The sequence below is a fragment of the Sturnus vulgaris genome, chromosome W, assembly GCF_052056855.1.
Source record: "Sturnus vulgaris isolate bStuVul1 chromosome W, bStuVul1.hap1, whole genome shotgun sequence".
NCBI lineage: Eukaryota > Metazoa > Chordata > Aves > Passeriformes > Sturnidae > Sturnus > Sturnus vulgaris.
The window spans coordinates 19774752-19795303 of NC_142282.1; the positions used below are offsets into that span (position 1 = coordinate 19774752).

Consider the following 20552-nt stretch of genomic DNA (forward strand, 5'->3'; position numbering starts at 1 on the left):
AAAATCTGGCAATACAAGAAACTGAGAGCTTGGCTAATAGCCATGACAAACCTGCCTTGGTAATTAAAGTGGCCCCTCCTTTTTCCCCTGAACAATCAGCAAATTCTTGGTTCACTGATGCTTCTGCCAAATGAGAGAGAAAGGTGGAAAAATACAGGGCAGTTGGGGAGCTGACAGTTGTTTGGAGTGCTTTCCAACTTGAGGTACAGAATGCCTCTCTTGTTTACATCTACACTGACTCTTATGCTGTGTTTAAAGGTGGTACAGAGTGGCTTCCTTTTTGGCAGCAAAATGATTGGGAAGTTAACAGAATTCCAGTCCGTGCTACACGCTGGATAGTTCCATCATTTTAATCTCCTGCCTCCTGGTGGCAGACTCTGTTGTGTTTACTTTTCACAGAAGAACGCCAAAGGACATGAAGAAGCACCCCCTAGTGTTGGATGATAAAAACAATGTTTCTCCTCCTTTCGTGGTAATACAAGGTGATGATGTTACAATAACCTGTAAATTAATTGCTGAATCCCTCATTGAACCTGCATACAGTTATGGCATAGGACTTTATGGTCGTGTTTTATATTGTGAAATCAAAATTAGAATTGTTGGCTAAATTTAACTGCTGTACAATTTTCCCATAAAATCATGTGTGGTAAAAACAATACAAAATACTGGGAAAAACTTGATGTTAATGTTGTAACACCTACCACCCAACCACCAGTTATGCTGAGTCTGAGAATTTTTGGAATTGGACCGTATGTAATCAGAAAAACTGGCCAACAACAAATATTGTTTAATCTGGCATGGTCTCTTAAACAAATCAAATTGTCGATGCAAAATAATGTCTCAGAAGTTCAACCAGCTTGTTCACCCTTTCTGCAGACTTCTTTTGAGGGATGGACAACCTGGTTGTGAAAACGTATTCCTTCTAAGAAATGAACGACAAGAGACATAACCGGTGTTGTGGGAACAGGATTGGGAATTTTGAATAGCATTGATTCAGAAGTACTAATGAATAAATTGGCTACCACAGCTGGAGATGTAGCCAAATTACAACAGACCCTGCAATCATCCTTAACAGCTTTGGGAACCAAACAGTGGTTGTTATCAAACATATTACCAAATTGGGAAGAGGTAAATGTAAATGACCACAAATTGATAATCGATGTACTTGGTGCTACACAAAATAACATCTCTCTGGCTCTCAGTTGTATCCAGGCCCAGTTGTGGATGCAGTCGGTTGCTGCTTCAATTATACGAGAAGGAGAGGAAGGCACTTTTCCCACTGAAATTCGAAAAATAGTCTGGGACAGTGCCACTGATTTTGAAAGAGAATTCCAATCCTGGTGGAACTTAGTAAATTTTACCTATGATCCCAGCACAAACACAGCCACAGCCTTTGTACTGACAATTCGTAATGCTTCAGTGCATTCAATATTCCCCATCGTTGCATTAGGGTTGAACCATGATGGAGCTGTTCTCTATCCTTTCAAGGATAGGGAATGGGCCTGTCAAATTGGTGTGAATTTGGAAACTGTTAATTTGGAAACTTGCATTGTCCAGGAACAACAAGGGTTTATCTGTGAAAGTAATGCAATTAGAGCTCAAGATATCTGCTTGGACACAGAACAGAATGTTTGTAGCTTTGAAATTCATCCAAACGAGATTCCTGAAACAGTACTGGTATATATAGGCAATGGATGTGCATGCTTTAGAACTGCTTGTGATAATGTTTTTATAGAAAACTTGGTAGTGAATACTAAAAATCATTCTAATCTTTGTGTTTGTAACTTTACCAGAATTGCAGGATATGACTTTTCCCATATAGCTCCAGTTATTTCTTACCACCTTTTGCAGTTAAATTACACACTGATCCACCATCTATTGCCCACTCCAATTGGAATGAACCTCACTCTGGTGAAGCAATTGTTGCTTCACCAAGATCTGATTGAAATTTTGGAGACGATCAAGGAAAACGGACAAAAAACCTTAATAACTGTCCATCTCAATGTGGAAGAAATACATCGTGTTTTGGAAAGAGTAAAAAAAGATGCCGAACACAGGTGGTGGTGGGATACTCTATTTGGGTGGTCACCTACTGCTACAGGTGTCCTGAACCAATTGTGTCATCCCATTATTGTTCTCTTGATTTTGGTTTTAATTCGTTTTGTTATATCAGCAATCCTATACATCATGAATTGGAAAATGATGAAACAGTTAACAAAATTGACATCTATAATGGATGTACACAAATCGGTCACTGTTGATATCCCTAAAGTTATTGACACAAGACAAACTACACAGGTATTCAAAAATAGGATAAACTGTGATATTGACTAAAATTGCTTATTCTTGATTGTGTGACATTTTTTAGAATTAAATAATTTTTTTTGTAACTAAAATTTACTTTTTTTTGTTGTAATCAAAAAACTGGAAAAAAAATGTTTGTTTCTTTGTAATCAAAATGGAATGTATATTTTAATTGAGAATTGATTATTTGTTTTGTTTTGTTTTATCTCTCTCTTTCTCTTTTTCCTTTTCCTTTCCCTTATTTTTTCCTGCTTTTCTATTCTCTCTGACTCTGTTTTCTGGGATATGCTACCAACTTGGACGAGTCCTGAACACTTTGCAACAACTCTACAAAGGAGTGCTCTTGAAGACAATCGTGAGTCATGAGGTGGTGTAAGAGTCGGTCCGGAGTTTCCCTTGTTTTTGCCTCAAGACAGTTGCAAGAAGACCCTGAGGACCCTGTCCTAGAGTGACGTTATGGTGCTTGTATCCCCAATCGTGTGTTCTGTTTATGCTTCGTATTATGTTCTGTGCTTTCAGGACTGACTCTGAAAGTGAAGCTTTGTTTTGTCTTGTTATCAGCCGGCTCACCTCCCCCATGGTCTGTGTTTAGGAGAGGCTAGGCTTTGCTTGCTTGCTTTCTGGCTTGCTTCCTTTCGTTCCTACTTTTTGCTTTTGCCCATGATTTTGCTTATTAGTTAGTTTAGCTAGGCAGTCCAATTTTTTCCCTGGACTGTTTTTTTTTTCTCTCCCTTTCCTGAATACCATCTGAACCTGTTCCAGACGGGGACCTGGGAAACACCAAGAAACACCAGGAGTCTGCATTCTGTGACCTGCAGCAGTCATCCCCCACACCGGAGACTGATAACTGGGCTACCACTCGCAAGAGAGACTTTCTGAGTTTGTCATCCCTTCAGAACGGTGAAAGAGTTTTTGTCATCTGGTGTTGTGCATTTTTTTTGTGCTGGGGAGTGTTTTGCTTGTTAAATAAACAGGGTTTTTTTCCACTTCTCTCTGAGGAAATTCTTCCTGAACCCGGTGTTGGGGGGAGGAGTCGTGGGGGTTTTCTTTCTGGGGGCTCTTTCTGGAGGTTTTCCCCCAAATTTGCCCTAAACCAGGTTGACTCTGGACAATGGTTTTCTGGCCTGCCCAAGGTAGATGCTTGCTAAAGGACTGTTTGCAGGTGCTCACTGTGCTTCAAGATACACTGCTCTCAAGCAGGCACTAGTTGGAGCGGCAGGTTCTGTACACCTGTTTCTCTGAGCAACCCTCACAATAATCCATAAATCTCCCCACCTCTTGGCCAGAAGCCACTCACTTTGGAGAAGGACTATAAAAGAGCGACCGTCTGGAGAAGACCCTTGAGTACTCCCCATGGATGAAGATCCGTCCATTGGCTGGCCCGTGAGGACGTCCATCTCATCTGTTGGTAGCTATTTTCCCATCCCCCTCTTTCTCTCTCTCTCTCTATATTTCGTTTCCTATATCTCTCCCCTCTATTGCAACTGAGTTGTTGGCATTAATAAAAATGTGTTGCTGTTGAATAAACTGATTTTGTCGCCTGCTATTTGCCTGTTTGCACCTCTGAGATCAAACGAACCATCACGACCCCCCCCTGTAGTAATAGCAGATCGTGACAGTCCTCGATAATAGTTGTGGGAAGACTGTCAGTCAAGGATGGGTCTTTTACACAGTGATCAGATTTCCATTCTCCCAGGTGGCTGATTCACTGTGACATCGAGGCCAGGAGAAAACTTTATTGTGGAGAAATTTCCATAGAGTGGAGAAACTCCTCTCCCAAGTAAATTGGTGGAAGACTATTTTTAAAGATGGTAAACGGACTGATTTGTTTCTATACATGGTCGATGTAAAAGAAAGGAAGTTGTGGGGGAAGGAGAAATGTTCTGAAAGTTTTATTCTGATTCTTATTATTTTTTCTTGTAGTTTCTAGTAATAAAGGGTTTTTTTTGTACCCTTCAAAGTTTAAGCCTGCTCTGCCTTCCTCCTAATCCTATCTCTCATAAAAAATTGAGTAAATAATTCTAATGGGTGCACTGGCAATTTGGGCAACACTAAAGCCGCTACAACATGTGTGTTTCACAAAGGTGCATAAACTTTCTCATTGGTGTAACAATGAGTCAATATTAAAAATCAGACTCCAATTTGTCCTTGTCAGGTCCAAATGAGGCTGCCCAGGTCCTGACAGGGAACTATTTCAGGAAATTTATACAAACCACCACAAGCAGGTAATTGGGAAAAGCCAGCACAGATTTACCAATGGCAAATCATGACAGACTAATCAGATAACCTACAACAAAATATCATCTTCTGTTAACATGGGGAGATCAGCCGATGTTTACCTGGTGTCATGGGAGATGACGCATAATGATGAGTCACAGCTAAGATATTGGGGGGGGAGTTTGCTTTAGCATGTGTCTTCCTAAAGGCTGCCCAGGCAGTCCCTTCCCCCCTCCTTCCCCCATGGTTCAGGAGATATCGCACGAGAAGCGTAGTCTGTGCCCAAGACCTTGCAGAGGGTGGGTCCTACCTGCCTTCCTTCTGCCAGGGATTCAGTGGTTGGTCACATGGCTGCTGTGGGAGCTTTTGTGTATTTGGCTCTGGGATTTTGCTACTCTGCAATTCAGCACTACGAGCGAATCTGCCTGCTTTTCCCCTGCCTCTCTGCCATTTGAGAATAACTAGCTGTGCCACCTGGAGCCAGGGCAGTCACGGCTGGATCTCTTTCTGCATGGTGGCTCAGCACTATGGTCGAGCCCTGCATACCTTCCACAGCTTGTGCCTGCTGTCGTTGGCAGTGCCGAGACCAGCCGCCGCCTGCATGGGTGCTCTGGGGAGTTACTCCCTTTCATCGGAGCCAGCATTGTCCCCCTGGAAGGTTCTGAGCCTGCATTGGAGTGCCCCCTGTCGGCCGCAAGTAAGATACTGCATCTTCTTCGCCTTGCCTGAGCCACCAGCAGCCCCTGCCAGTTATGGTCGTGACTATACTAAAAGGGAAACAGTGCTTAGTGGGTGAGAAATGTCTTTTTTTGTGTTGTTGTTTGTTCTGTCTCGTTATATACATATATATATATATATATTCTAGTAAAGAACTGTTATTCCTTTTCATATATTCGTTTACCCTGGAAGCTCTGTAATTTCAAGGTTACAATAACTTGGAGGGAAGGGTCATCTTTCCATTCCAGGAAGGTTCCTGCCTTCCTTAGCAGACATTTGTCTTTTAAACCAAGACATCTGGACTTCAGCAAAGCATTCAGCAGTTTCCCACAGTCTTCTGGAGATACTGGCAAGATACAGACAGGATGGGTGGTCTGCAAGGTGGGTAGGAAAATGGCTAACAGATCGCACTCAGAGAGTGGTGATCAGTGGTTTTTACACATGACAAGTCACTGAGGCTGCTGAAGGGGAAGGCAAGTCAAGCCAATTTGCAGAAGTGAAAGCCATCTAACTAGCCGTATGGATTACTAAATGAGAAAAGTGGCCTGTACTCTATATTGACTCCTGGATGATGACTAATGCCCTATGGAGGTGGCTGCAGCAATGGAAGAAGACCAATTGGCAATGCAGGGGTAAACACATCTGGGCTGCTGCATTGTGGCAGGACATCGCTGCATGGGTAGAAAGCATGGCTCTGAAGGTACGTCATGTAGATGCTCACGTGCCCAAAATTCATGCCACTGAAGAACATCAGAACAATGAACAGGTAGATAAGGCTGCTAAGATTGGAATAGCTCAGGTAGACCTAGACAGGGAGTGAAAGGGTGAGCTATTTATAACCCAATGGGCACATGAAACATCAGGGTATCTGTCCTGGTTTAGGGCAAATTTTGAAAGGAAACCTCCAAAGAGGTCTCCTCTAGACAGTAGATTTCAGTGGCCCTTCCCCCTACTGGTTCGGGAGAAAAAAACCTCCTTGGAAAAAATTGGAAAAAATTGTTTATTCGACAAGCAAAGTACTCACAAACATGAGAAAATTAATAATATTAAACAATAAAACCTCTCATTGTTCTGAAGAGATGGCAAATTCAGAAAGTCCTTCTGTAGTCCAGAGAGAGTCCTTTCATGGGGTGTGGCTCGGCTCGCTCAGTCTCTTTCAGTCCCTCTGGGGCTCAGACCAGGCATGCAGGCCGCAAAGCAGCTTGGGGGGGGAGGGGGGCAGGCGACTGTCCTGGTGTTCTGAACCAGAGAGAAGCTGAACAGTTCCAGAAAAAAAGTCCTGGAAAAACCTTTATTGCTGTAGCTAACAAGGAAAAACAACAAAAAAGCAAGAAAAGCTCCCTGTTTCTCTCTCTCTGCAACAGAGAGCTTGGAGTGATGCCTTAAGTTTTAAGTTTTTCTGTTCTGCTTGGGTGTGCTTTTCTGTTGTGCTTGGGTGGTGAAGACAAAACAGTCCTATTCCAGCTAAGAACTCAAGGACAATTTCTTCAAACTTCAGGCCCTAAGCATAAACAACGTGAAAAGAGGAGGGTGGGCAAGCAAGCAAGCAAGGAGGATGAAACTTCATGATTTGAGACTATTAATTGGACAATTGACTCCTGCATGCAAATGGACTAAAACCTATCAAGATGTGAGATCTCGTGACCAAGCCCTCTTTTGCTTCCATCTTGGAACCATCCAGGGAGTGGCCTTTGAAGGACTCTCAATAAATATCCATTTTATTCCCCTTAACTCTGTGTAGCCTCTGTTCCAGCTTCTCTAGGCATCAGCACAGAACTGCCACAAGCTTGGTGAAAGCTGAACTCTTGAATACAGCGCAAAAAAATTCCACCACTCCCTTCCTCTCTCTTTCTCTCTCTCTCTGGGCCTAGCTTAAAGCTACAAGATCCATTTCTGAGCAAAAAGACAGACGATGGGGATACCAGTATCATAAAGTCACCCCAGGACAGCATCTAAGAAGGGATGCAAAATACAGGTGGGCTTTTGATCAGAAGTGGACCTTACCATGGAGGCTATTGCACAGGTTATTCATGAATGTGAAACGTGCTGCGATCAAGCAAGCCACATGAGTAAAATCTCCTTGGAATAGAGAGCGGTAGCTGGGTTTCTGATATGGTGAGGCCTGGCAAATTGACTACATTGGACCACTGCTATAAACACACCAAGGCAAGAGCCATGGTAGAGGCAACAACTGGCTAGCTGGAAACATACCCAGTAAACTGTGCTACTGCTTGAAACACCATCTCAGGCCTTGAAAGACACATTTTATGGCAACATGGTACCCAAGAGAGAATTGAATCAGACAATGGGGCTCATTTTAGAAATAACCTCATAAACTCTTGGGCAAAGAAACATGACATTGAGTGGATATATCACATGCCTTACCACCCACAAGCCTCTGGGAAGATTGAGAGGTATAATGGACTGCTGAACACTATGATAAGAGTGTTAGGTAATGGGATATGGAAGCATTGGGATGCAAATTTAGCAGAAGCCATTTGGCTAGTTAATACTAGGGCATTTGCTAACTGCCCTGGTCCTGCCCAAACAAAACCCCTACACAGTGTAGGAGGAGATAAGGTCCCTTCACTATTAGTAGGGAAGTGGCTGGAGAAGTTGTTATGGATTTCTCCTCCCATGGGAAAAGACAAACCTATTTGTGGGATTGTCTTTGCCCAAAGACCTGGGTATACTTGGTGGGTAATGCGGAAGGATGGGGAGACCTGGTGTGTGCCTCAAGGAGATTAAACTTTGGGGGAAAAATAATATGTGATGTAAGTTTTAGGTTGCAGGAAGTAAAGTAGCAGGAATTACATGAACTAATGAAGAATGAATTTTGCGAGGAGCAAGGAGAATGTGACAATGACTCAAGCTGGGCCAGTGCCCAACAAAGTATGCTGCTTCTCCTGTCCTGACCACCCATCCTTATGGAATGGAGCCCAAGTCACGGACCTGGAAGGCTGGAGGAAGCCCATGAAATGGGAAAATAATATCTATCTCTGAAACGACAGGGGGATAGTAGTTAATGAAAATGTATGTTTGGTAGAATGATGGTTTAAGATTTCAGTTTAAGTTGTATGTGTGGGCAAGAAGGGTCTCCAGTAATGAGAAATAAATATAATGGAACAGTTGGAGATATATAAATTATGTGGGATCCAAGTATGATGCAAATGGTATGGAATAAGGGATGGAGATTGTATTTGGTCTGAGATAGAATTCATTTTTCATTAGCAGCCCTCACAATGCTGTGCTTTGCATTAGTAGCTAGAAAGCTGTTGATAACACACCAGTGTTTTGGCTACTGCTGAGCAGCACTCTCTCTCTCTCTCTAACATTTCTCCCTCCCCATCAAGGGACTGGGAGTAGGCAAGATGCTGGGAGGGGACACAACCAGGGCAGCTGACCCAAATTAACCAAAGGGATTCCATACCATATGACGTCAACTCAGATATAAAAGCTAACAGAGGAAGAAAGAATGGGGAGGGTGCATTTGTTATTCTACAATGCTTGCCTTCCAGAGCAACCGCTGCACATGCTGAAGCCCTGCTTCCTGAGAAGTGTTTGAACATTCCTCACTGATGGGAAGTAGAGATTAATTTTTTCCCTTTGCTTCTGCGAGTGCAAACTTTCCCTTTTTTTTTTTTCCTTTAGTAAACTACTTTATCTCAACTTACTAGCTGTTTTCCATTTTATTTTCCCACCCCTTGTCACAGCACAGCTAGTCTGTAGCTGGGCAAATAATTTGGCCATGAATAAGAAACCCAGTTTGGCTAGCCTGGTTCAATAAACAGGTCCTTGGGTGAACAAGGATAGGTTGGATTCAAACCTACACAGGGACCCTCAGTCAATCTCATTCAGATCTAAATGCAGATGTATCATTGGCCAGGGAGTTGGGTGGTGTTAAGACCTCAACCAATCACACGTGTAAGCCTGGGAAATTCAAACCTCCTATAAAAGAGATGGCCATAATAAACTCAGTGCTGTTTGTTGAGGATGCTCGAGTACGTGTTGTCTCTGTCTCCCGACCAATGACCCCATCCTAATATCCCCTGTCCCATTGGGAAGGAGAACGATAGAGCAGCTTGGTGGGCACCTAGCCAAGGTCAACCCACTACACTATCCAAGACATTAGCAGCCAGTTTCTCCAGAAGAATGCTGTGGGAAGTGATGTTAAAAGCTTGTCTAGGTAGATAACATCCATAGCCTTTTCCTCATGTACTAAGCAGGTCACCCTGTCCTACAACAAGACCAGGTTAATCAAGCAGGACCTACCTGCCTTTTCTAAACCCATGCTGTCTGGGCCTGATCCCTTGGTTGTCCTGCATGTGCCATGTGATGCCCCTCAAGATGATCTGCTCCACTACATTCCCTGGCACAAAGGTCAGACTGACAGACCTCTAGTTCCCAAGATCCTTCTTCAGGCCCTTCTTGTAGATGGGAGTCACATTTGCTGAATTCCAGTCTACTGGAACCTCTCCGGTTAGTCAGGACTGATGACAAATGATTGAAAGTGCCTCTGTAAGTACTTTTGCCAGCTCCCTCAGGTGGATCGTATCTGTCCCCATAGGCTTCTGAGTGTCTAAGTGGCATATCAGGTTACTGACCATTTCCCCTTGGATCCTCCAAGCAGTCACTGTATCACATACCCAGATCTTGCAAATAATTCAACACCTAGTTTTACACAGGACTTTGAAACTACTTGTTCACTAATAATAACCATCTCCACCACTGCAAGATGACAGCCTTGATGTGAAGTCAACAGTTATATGCACCAAGATTACTCATATAAATGCATGCCTGAAAAAGCATTTAGTAGAATCTAAATTACAACTTCACCTTCAGCAATGCAATGCCAACTACTTATTTTCTTATGTAACAAAATGTCTTAGTTTAAGATGAAAGGAATGAGAAGGTGTCTTTACAAACGATGGGCCTGATGGTAGATAAGGCCAGATATGGAGAGGTGAAAGAAGCAATGGAGAGAACGATAAATTCCATAGGAATTCCACTAATCGACACAGACTTACTTACTCAAGACTGTGCTAAATCTCTTGATTTAGAGAAAAAGAACAGAGACACAAGGAAAAGAAAAAGAGGGGGTACACATTAGAAGGGGGTCTATATTAAGTGGTTCAGGAAGCTTCTACCTCTCGAGTACCTCAGCCAATGGGGAAAGAAAGAGGGAAATGCAGCCAGGAAATTAGGATAAAAAGGAGGCTGCATCCTCTAATAATTTGAGACACCCCATGGGAAATGCCCATGACCTCTCCCTTTATTTGAATAAAGTTACAGGACTCCTCTGTCTCTTTTTGGACATAAACCTCTGGTGTTCGTAGATTAATTTTCCTGACCATTTCGGGGCTCTTGTCAGGGATATTTCCAGCCTCCTGGGGCAAGCAGCAAGCGGATTTGAAGGCGCACCTCACCCAGTTTCAGTGATCAGCTCCCCTTGGTGGCAGCTGGCACTGGGCGATTGATTGGGTTCCCGAGACTGTCCAGGAGACAAAGGAGTGGCAGACCAGGGGGGCCCATGAAGAGTCCACAGGAAAGGACCACTGAAAATCTCACCGATGAGTACAATGGGATCTTTGGAGAGTAAATCTGGGAGGGCACCCATTGAGGGTAGCACAGGTAAAACAGGGCACTCATGGAAGGTTGCAAAGGTAAATCTGGGAAGGGCCCGCAGCAAAAGGGATGACAATCCCATAAATACCCCCGAAGAGTCCCTTGGGGGGAATGCTGAGGTCTTGGGACAGATTATGCATTCCCCCAGAGGTAACTATGGACATAATAGTAGAATATTGTTATTTTGTTTGGCCAAAGTATGATTTACCAAAGGGGCATAAATGGCCACCTTATGGAACAGATAGACTTAGTTTATGTCAAAGTATGTGGTTGTATTTAGAGGAGAATTGGAAAGGATTGCTTGAAATGGAAAGTGGATTGATATGGTTGAAACAAGCAATAGGAGAGGTCTATGTGTTAAGAAAGAAGGAAGAAGAAGAAAAAGGGGAGGAAGACAAAAACAGTGAGGATTGGGATGTGTTTCAGCACCTTCCCCCATGTTGTCCTCCAATTTTGCCAGCTGACTCAGGGCCAGCTGCAGGTCCCCTGTATCCTCAACTTCTGGGGCAAAGGGATCAGGGAAATGCTATTCCTACTGACCCACCCTAGGATAATGACAGTGAAAGGGGAGAAGGGCAGCATATCCTATCACCCCTACAACTAGAAGAGGAACTCAGTATAGGACATCAGAAGCCCCCTGGACTCAAGAGACAGGAGTACACCAGATGACACTATGTCAAGTTCCCTTGGGGAGTCAAGGGGGAGGGTTTGGGTTTGTAATTGTACCATTTACTACCTAGGATATAAGAGGGTTGAAAAAGGAATTACCCCCAAATTTGGATGATCCCATAGGGGTGGGGGAAAAGATAGAGGAATATTTGGGAAATGTGGATTTGTTGGGGATCGGGTTTCTTTCCTTTTGTTCCTTTTTACTTGTGGAATTTTTTCCCATTGAGTTGCTAGGAAGCACTGATGGCTGGGTACTTGAGGGAGGTGGACTAGCCTCAGGGGAGGAGGGTGTCTGGTGGCACTCCTCTTGTTTTTTGGGAGTTTCTCTCGGAAGGGCAGACGTGCCGTGAGAGTTGGACAGGTAGGGGACGGGACTGGGGCAGCTGCTAACTCTCTCACTCGCGACTTCGGAGGAGTACGGTTGGAGCTGCTGCTTGGGAACTCGTTGCTGCTGCCAGAGCCCAGTCCAGAGCTGTTTCTTCTGCTATGAGATGAGCCTTTGCTTGTAAGAACAGCCACTGAATTGGGACCTTATTAACACCCACCTCACTAAAAGAAGGACCTATCCCCATCTGATCGAGTGCCTGGGATCTTGAGCTCGCCCCTTTCTGCCCTGTTGGGAGCCAGGCTGCCGCTGTCCTGACCCCGCTGCTTCTTTGGCTTTGCTTCTCCGAGTTTTCTCTACACTGTAGCCCCTCACCCCCTGCCTGTCTAGACGTCCCACAGTTTCAGCCACAGCTCTGGAGCTTCTGATACATCTCCTCTAACACCCTGGGATTTTTGCTCATTCCTGACAGCCCAGCTTGCTGTTTCTGTGAGTCCTGCTGGGACACCAGGATTGACTGCCCCAAGGGTTTGTGAAGCAAAGCCTCTCTTCCATCCCTTCCCATCTCAGCCAAGCCAGCATTACCATGTGGTCCCCGAGCCCATGCCACAGAGCCCCCTGCAGCCGCAGGGGAATCATCGCACCTGCCCTGTCCACCAAGTCACCAGCGCCCCTGCTGGCTGTTACCATAACTAAACCAAAGGGGAAAGTGCCTGAGACTGAGAAGGTTATCACTGGGTTCCTGGTTCTGTTTGTTCTTAATGCCATAGTTGTTGTTGTTGTAGTCTGTTTGCTTTATTATACATACTAGTAAAGAACTGTTATTCCTATTCTCATATCTTTTCCCGAGAGCTCCTTAATTTCAAAATTATAATAATTTGGAGGGAGGAGGTTTACATTTTCCATTCCAAGGGAGGCCTCTGCCTTCCTTAGCACACACCTGTCTTTCAAACCAAGACAGGATTATACATGGAAGGATTGGGATTTTCTCTTGGAGATTTTGTTTTGGTCATCAGAGAAATTAATGATTTTGCAGCTTGGCGGCTGTGGGAGGATGAACATCCACGAGCAGCAGGGGGGCTGGACCCAACGCATCTATGGTGGATGATGTAATCCCCCAGGTGGACCCCTACTGGGACCCAAATAATCAGGCCAATCTGACCCTCCTCTGCAATTATCGTGCTTATTTGATTAGGGCAATCAAATCAGCAGCTCTCAGAACGAACAACATAGCTAAGGCTATGTCGTTAGAACAGGAAAAGCATGAAAGCCCCCCTCATTGGTTGGAGAGGATTAGGGATGCCTTGCAGAATCACAAGAGGATGGATCCTGAGGGACCAGCCTTTGACACATTGCTGAAGGTAAAATTTGTTACTAAATCCTGGCCTGATATAAGGAAAGGAGTACAGAAAGATGAAGAGTGGCAGAATAAGCCTCTGGAGGAATTGGTTAGAAAACACAGCAGATATATGTAAGAAGGGATGAGGAAAAGGCAAAGGCAAAGATGATAGCAGAGTTTTTACAGCCCTGGAAAAATAAGCTGCAGAGTCCAAGGGGTCCCCTGGGACAGAGGGGATGGGGTCAGCAAAAAGACCATGGCAGAGGCATTCCCTCCTCAGCAGGGGAGAGCCAACCCAAACAGCGGTTGGGATGGAATCTGTGCTATCTGCAGGACAGAGGGACACTGGAAGCAGGAGTATCCGCAGAGACAGCTGGATCAGACAGCTGGATCCTCAGGAGGAGGAAGTCCAGAGGATAATGGAGATGAATTGTTAGGGGTGTCAGGGGCTCCCATTATACTGGGGACCCACCACTCAGGAGCCCTTGATAACTTTTAAGGTGGGCCCAGATCGAGAGGAGGTGTGTTTCCTGGTAGACACAGGGGCCTCTCGAGACACCTTGAATTTTATCCCTAAGGAGGGAAAATTGTCAAAAAAGATCTTTGATTATTCAAGGGGTGAGTTGAAGGGATGAGCGGGTGGGTTTTATTCAACCACTATTAGTAGATGTGAGGAATAGGTTTGAAATGAAGGAATTTCTGTTTGTTCCTAATTGTGAATGTAACTTAGTGGGAAGGAATTTGATGGCTAAAGTGGGAATGCAAATTAGTGTTGTGAAGGACGATACAGAGACTAATACTGGCAACTTTGTGTAAAATGAGAAGCTTATGCTGAAATAAACCCAGAAGTGTGGACAGCCCCAGGGAAATACAGAAAATTAGACATAGAGTCTCTCCAAATTACTTTGAAACAACCAGGACAAGTGTTGTCTATACAGCAATACACTATTTCAAGGGAGGGAGGAAGGAAGGAAGGAAGGAAGGAAGGAAGGAAGGAAGGAAGGAAGGAAGGAAGGAAGGAAGGAAGGAAGGAAGGAAGGAAGGAAGGAAGGAAGGAAGGAAGGAAGGAAGGAAGGAAGGAAGGAAGGAAGGAAGGAAGGAAGGAAGGAAGGAAGGAAGGGGTTACAGCCTGTCATTGAGTCCCTGCTAAAGGCAGGTCTTTCTGAGCCATGTGTCTCCCTATAACACTCCTATCCTGCCAGTTAAGAAACCAGATGGAACCTACAGCCCTATACTAGCCTGATTAAAATCCCTTCTTTATATCAGTATTATTCAATACTGAATTTAAAGGATGCTTTCTGGGGGTGTCTGATTATGGAGGATGCTCGGTGAGTACGTGTGTACACATACACACTGAGTACACAAAAGGAAGTGTAGTGGTACTGATTTTCTAATTTGAGATTTTTTGGCTAATGAACTAATTTATGTGGTGGGTTTGGTGTTGGCTAAAATATTATTGCACTTAATAGAATTATTTACTAATTTTTTGTTGTGAGAGGATTAGGAGGAAAGGCAAAATAGGCCCAAATTTTAGAAAGGTATAAAGAAAAACTTTATTAATAGAAATTAAAGAAAAAAAAGAATTAAAGAATTAGAATAAAACTTTTAGAACAGTTCTCCTCCCTCTACATTCTTTTCTCTTACACTAACAACGTATAGAAACAAATTAGCCAGTTTACTATCTCTAAGATAGTGGATTTTAGTTTACTTCGGGAGAGGAGTCTCTCTTGTTAGGCTATGGAGACTTCTTTATAAGAAAAGTTTTTTGTGGCTTTTAATTTTTATGAATAGCAGCCGCCCGGTAAATTTGTAACAGTGAAGTCTGTCTTATCTTTTACAGCTGTCTTATAGCTGAGTTTATGGGCTATGTCAACTTTTGCAGTATTATTTTAAGGATGAGTAGTTTAGAAGCAAAGGTTCTCTTTATTAAACTTTGAGATCATCTTCATCTCTGGGAACAGAGGTATTTTTTCTTCTTCCCTAGGGGCAAAGGGTCTTCATCACTCTTCCCTCTCTTTTTGTTGAATTTTTTATCAGATTATAGCTACTTTAACATTTGCTTGCTTTAGCACTGGTGGTTTTGTTTATGGTTGTGGTTTAGAGTGTTTACAGTGGAGAATTTTTCAGCGGCCATGCTGGAGGGGAAGCTAGGATCTTAGTATATAGGCTAGAATATAGTAGTAGCATTCCAGCCGAGCTGCAGGCCAGTCTGGTCGCGCTGAGGGGAGGGGGAATCAGCTAGGATCTTAGCAACCGATGGCCTTCCCTCCCCCTGCCTTGTGGTTTTTGGCGAAACTTAGTAGTGGCAGCATTTCAAGTGTGCCGTGGGCCCACCTGGCCCCGCTGGGTGGGAGAACCCGGGCTGGCTAGTGCTGCAGTGGAAGCAGGGCCCGGCTCAGGCATGTCCAGCCAGGCCTGGCCACGCAGAGGGGCCCAGCCCCATCCATGACCTGTACTGAGCCTGGAATGGAAAAGAGATTTTTGGGGTTTGTTAATTTTAAAATGTGTGTTCACAGAGGCACGTTTAGCTTTTTTAGTGGTTTAACAGGTTGCTAATTCTCAAAACCAATCACTGATTGGTTTTTCTGAAACATAAAGGAAGCTCTCAACAACTCCTCTCAGAAAAGTCACTTGTATAAGTTAGCTTTAATGCAAAACCAACACAGGGGGCTACACATTAGAAAGGGGATCTGTATTAAGTGGTTCAGGAAGCCTGTACCTCTCAAGTACCTCTGCCAATGGGGAAAGAGAGAGGGAAATGCAGCCGGGAAATTAGGATAAAAAGGAGGCTGCGTCCTCCAACAACAATTTGAGAGACCCCATGGGAAATGCCCTTTATTTGAATAAATTTACAGGATTCCTCTGTTTCCTTTTTATCAACAAGTGGCTCAAGGGTTGGTGTCATCAGCAGAATTTTGGGTTCTTTGATCATGGGGCAACTTTTACAACACCTGGCCTGCTGGGGCATAGTGATCATGAAATTATAGACTTCTTGATATTTGGTGAAATGAGGAGGAACATCAATAAGACTTTTACATTGGATTTCCAGAGGGCAGATTTTGGTCTATTTAGGAGACTTATTCAGAGAGCTCCTTGGGAAGCAGCCCTTAAAACCAAAGGAGTCTAGGAAAGGTGGGCATGCTTCTAAACAGAGATCTTGAGGGCACAGGAACAGACTGTCCCTGTGTGCCAAAAGATGAATCGATGAGGCAAACGTCCAGCCTGGATGGGCAATGAGGTTTTGAAAAAAGTTAGGAATAAAAAGAGGATGTATCATCTTAGGAAGGAGGGTCAGGTCTCTCCAGAAGTATTTAAGGGGGTTCTAGGGCATGTAGGAAAAAAAATAGTGAGGCCAAAGCTCAGTTTGAACTAAATTTGGCAAATTTTGTAAAGGATAATAGAAAATGTTTTTACAAATATATTAATGGCAAATGGAAGAGTAAGATCAACCTTTGTTCTCTACTGGATGTCGGAGGGAACTTTGTAACTGCACATGAGGAGAAGGCAGAAGTGCTTAATGCCTTCTTTGCATCAGTCTTTAGTGGGAAGAGGGCTTGTCCTCAGGACAACTGTCCTCCTGGGTTGGCAGATGGTGTCAGGGAGCAGAATGGTCCCCCTGTTATCCAGGAGGAGGCAGTCAGAGAACTGCTGAGCCACTTGGATGTTCATAAATCTATGGGACCGGATGGGATCCACCCCAGGGTGATGAGGGAGCTGGCAGATGAGCTTGCGTAGTCACTCTCCATCATTTACCAACGGTCCTGGCTCACTGGCAAGGTTCCAGATGACTGGAAACTGGCCAATGTGACACCCATTCACAAAAGTGGTGGGAAGGAGGATCCTGGTAACTATAGGCTAGTTAGCCTGACCTCAGTACCCGGTAAGGTAATGGAACAGTTTATACTGAGTGTCATCATGCAGCACTTACACGATGGCCAGGGTATCAGGCCCAGCCAGCATGGGTTTAGGAGGGGTAGGTGGTGTTTAACCAACCTTGTCGCCTTTTATGACCAGGTGACCCGCCTGGAGGATGCAGGAAAGGCTGTGGATGTTGTCTATTTGGACTTCAGCAAGGCCTTTGACACTGTCTCCCACAGCATACTCCTGGAAAAGCTGGCAGCCCACGGCTTGGACAGGTACACTTTTCGCTGGGTTAAGAACTGATTGGGTGGTGTCTTGGCTTGCAAAGCAGGATGCAACCAAAAGTATGTATTCTATCACCATCTGTTGAAACCAGGTAGGGCAGTGCTCTTTATCTTTTCCACAACCTATCCTTCCTCCAGGGAGAAATCTTCTGTTAATGGGCCATTGAGTCCCACTGCATGACTGATAAAATTACATCATCCCATTGTGAGATGCTCCACCCAGGGGGAGGAGCCAAGCATTTCCTACCTAGATAAAATCTGAGATTTGGAACATCAGAGCAGACTTTTTCCACTGGATTCGAGGAAAATCGACCCTTCTACATCATCACTGGACCTTTGGAGAAGAACTCCACCCTTCTACAGGACCACTGCTTCAACAAAACCACATCTCTCACTCCAGAAAGACTGCAGCCACCATTTAATTGAACTGCTACCAGCACCCTGTATGACGGAGTGTCAGGTTGTATTCTGACTCCGTCAGTGTTTTGGGTTTGGGGTTTTTTTATTACTGTAGTTTTAATTTTTTTTCCTAGTAAAGAACTGTTATTCCTATTCTCATATCTTTGCCCAAGAGCTCCTTAATTTCAAAATTATAATAATTTGGAGGGAGAGGGTTTACATTGTCCATTTAAAAAAAGGCTTCTGCCTTTCTTAACAAACACCTGTCTTTCAAACCAAGACAGATTTTGGCACCTAACGTAGGACATGAGGGCATTGAGAGAAAAAGGAATAAGAGTTCTTGAGTAAACTAATTTTTTTTTTCTGCTGGATATAGAAACCTCAGTAGGCGGCACCATGTGGTCTAGCTTACCCTGGTTCGGGTGGCATATGGTAGTGGCTATAGTTCTCCCATTTGCAGGCCCTTATCTAAACATGGGTCCTATAACTAAGGCTACTGTGGCTGTTATCCAGTTTGCTTTGTGGGTTAATATGGTGAGGAATTAATGGATCTTTAACTTCCTCTGGAAGGCGGGCACATGGACTCAGGGCTATCACACACTAGCTGTATGTTTTTGGGGTTACTTTAATAATGATACCTTCTGTAAGGAAATGATACCAGGGGAAATTTTCTCCCAACCCTTCACTCAGCTCTTTGGGTCTACCCCACCAGTTTTCGAAGGGTTCAAATCCTCTCTTAATGCTAATGATATCATACAGTGGCTGGTGTTGCTAATATGCCTATTATACCTGTTCTATTTAACATTCAGAGATAAAGGGAGATTGGCTTGAATAACCACCCTGATACCTACTTCAGAGAATAGGGATGCTGCCACAGAGCCTGACCCCACCCCAGAGACTAGGGATGCTGCCCCAAAGTCTGACCCTGCCCTACAGCCCACCTCAGAAATAAACCACCCAGACTGGGTAGTGGTTTTTCTGTAGAAGATGCACGAGATGGGCCAGATGCTGAAGAAATACATTTCCCCAGCTAGTGAGAAACCCTCTCCCCGCCTTAAAGAGGAAGAGTCTGATGGTGCTGCAGTGGAAGCCACATATGTTACAACTGTCCAAGTTCCAGCTGAACCACAAAGGCAGTCACAGCCAGCAGCAGTTGCCCCTGTGGAAATGAAGAAGTCTAAGATGAAATCAGAGCACCTAGTTAATAAGGATAAGAAAGGAGGGCCCTCACAACCAGCAGGGAAGCCAGAGGTTGAGATCATCACCAAGTACCTGTCATATGAAAGTCTCCCTAATCTGCAAAAAGACATTGTACGACAGGGCCATGAGGCTTTTACAACCTGGTTACTGCGGGTCTGGGACCTTATGGGTACAGGTGTGCAATTGGATGGTACTGAGGCAAGGAATTTGGGATCCTTGACCCAGGACTCAGGTGTGAATCAGGTATTCGTAAGGGAGCCAGGGCCCCTTTCCCTCTGGGAGCAGATTTTAATGAGTGTGAGAGAGAGGTTTGTCCACAGAGAGAGAATGCAGGAGTACTGTTGGAGTCTGAAAAACAGAGGTGTCTCTGAGTTCCTCAGAGAGAGATCAAAATGCAGTTATTGAATTAAAATCTTTGGATAGATTGAAGTATATTAAGCCACTCATACATGAAATAGAGATGTAAGTTTAAGTTTCATGTAAGTAGATAAATAAGTTTAAGTAGGTGAGAATATGTTTTAAGTCCCTTAAAATGTAAAAGCCTTAGACATCAGTGTAGAAAACAAGTCTTAAAAAACAAGTCTCCATGAGAGCTTCAAAACATAGTTTTAGACATAATAAAAATATAGTAAGAATATTGCTTACATTTTTCAGATAGAACAGATAGACCATATGAGTAGATTATACGTAAACTTCCGTACTAAGAAACTAGAATTTTAATAGGTTAAGAAGAAATGCTTCAGATTCATGTTTTTAGCTTATTGAGTTATTGGTAAATAAGAATCCATGCATTGGAGTGAGAGCTCTCTCGCTCTCTCTTCCTCCACCATCATCATCATCACTACCACCACATGAAGAAGAGGAAGAAAAAGAAGAACAGAAGAAGTAAAAACCAGGGAGCATCTACTTCTCGAGACTCTGTACCAGCCTGCAGACTCTGCCTCTGCTCAGGACTCTGTACTAGGCTGCAACTTCAGCCTTCTTGGGGCTTTGCACCAGGAGAGCTGCTTCTACTTCTAATAGGGACTTGACTTCTATTTGGCATTCTATGCCAAAAGCTTTTTCAAGGACTTTAACACTTAGGACTTTTTGCCTTCTGAGACTGATGTGCTTTTACAATAAACAACTTTATAGCAACTAATAACTGCTCAGCTCTTTTTAAAGAAAACAAACAATCCTGACAGAATACCATCATAGAATGCGCTGGAAGACCCTTGAGAAAGGGATCCAACAGCTGAGAGAAGTGGCAGTACTGGAGGTGCTCTTTGGGAGGGATAGACAGCATGACAATAACCCTGACAAGGTCAGGTGCACAGGGCAGATGTTGTGGAATCTGGCAAATCTAGGGCCATCTCAATACACCACATTTATTGCAACAATTAACGCTAATAACAACCAAAAGACAGTGGGTTCTGTCGCCAACAAGCTTAGAAATTATGAGAGTATAATCAACTGCCTGATGCAGGCTCATGTCTCTGCTGTGGTTAAGGAACTCAAAGACAAAATGAGGGAGATAAGGGAGAAAGTAAAAAGGAACAGTTCCCATATGCCACCTGTGCAAGTCACAGGCCTCAAAGTCAAAGCCCAACGTCCCTCAACTAGGGAGAGAGGG

The 20552-nt window shown here is 44.0% G+C and overlaps 2 protein-coding genes across 8 annotated transcripts in view; one reads left to right on the forward strand and one right to left on the reverse strand.

Annotated features, from left to right (window-relative positions):
• The window catches only part of LOC148220029 (transmembrane protein 161B-like), a 169575-nt gene that overhangs the window by 133848 nt on the left and 15175 nt on the right, over positions 1 to 20552 (reverse strand). The gene's annotated exons all lie outside the window — the stretch shown is intronic.
• On the forward strand, positions 717 to 7114 carry LOC148220030 (uncharacterized). Its single transcript, XM_088155746.1, is given in 3 exon segments — positions 717 to 2298; positions 5077 to 5218; positions 7110 to 7114. Coding segments are annotated over 3 exon segments (1728 nt in total). The 5' UTR covers position 717.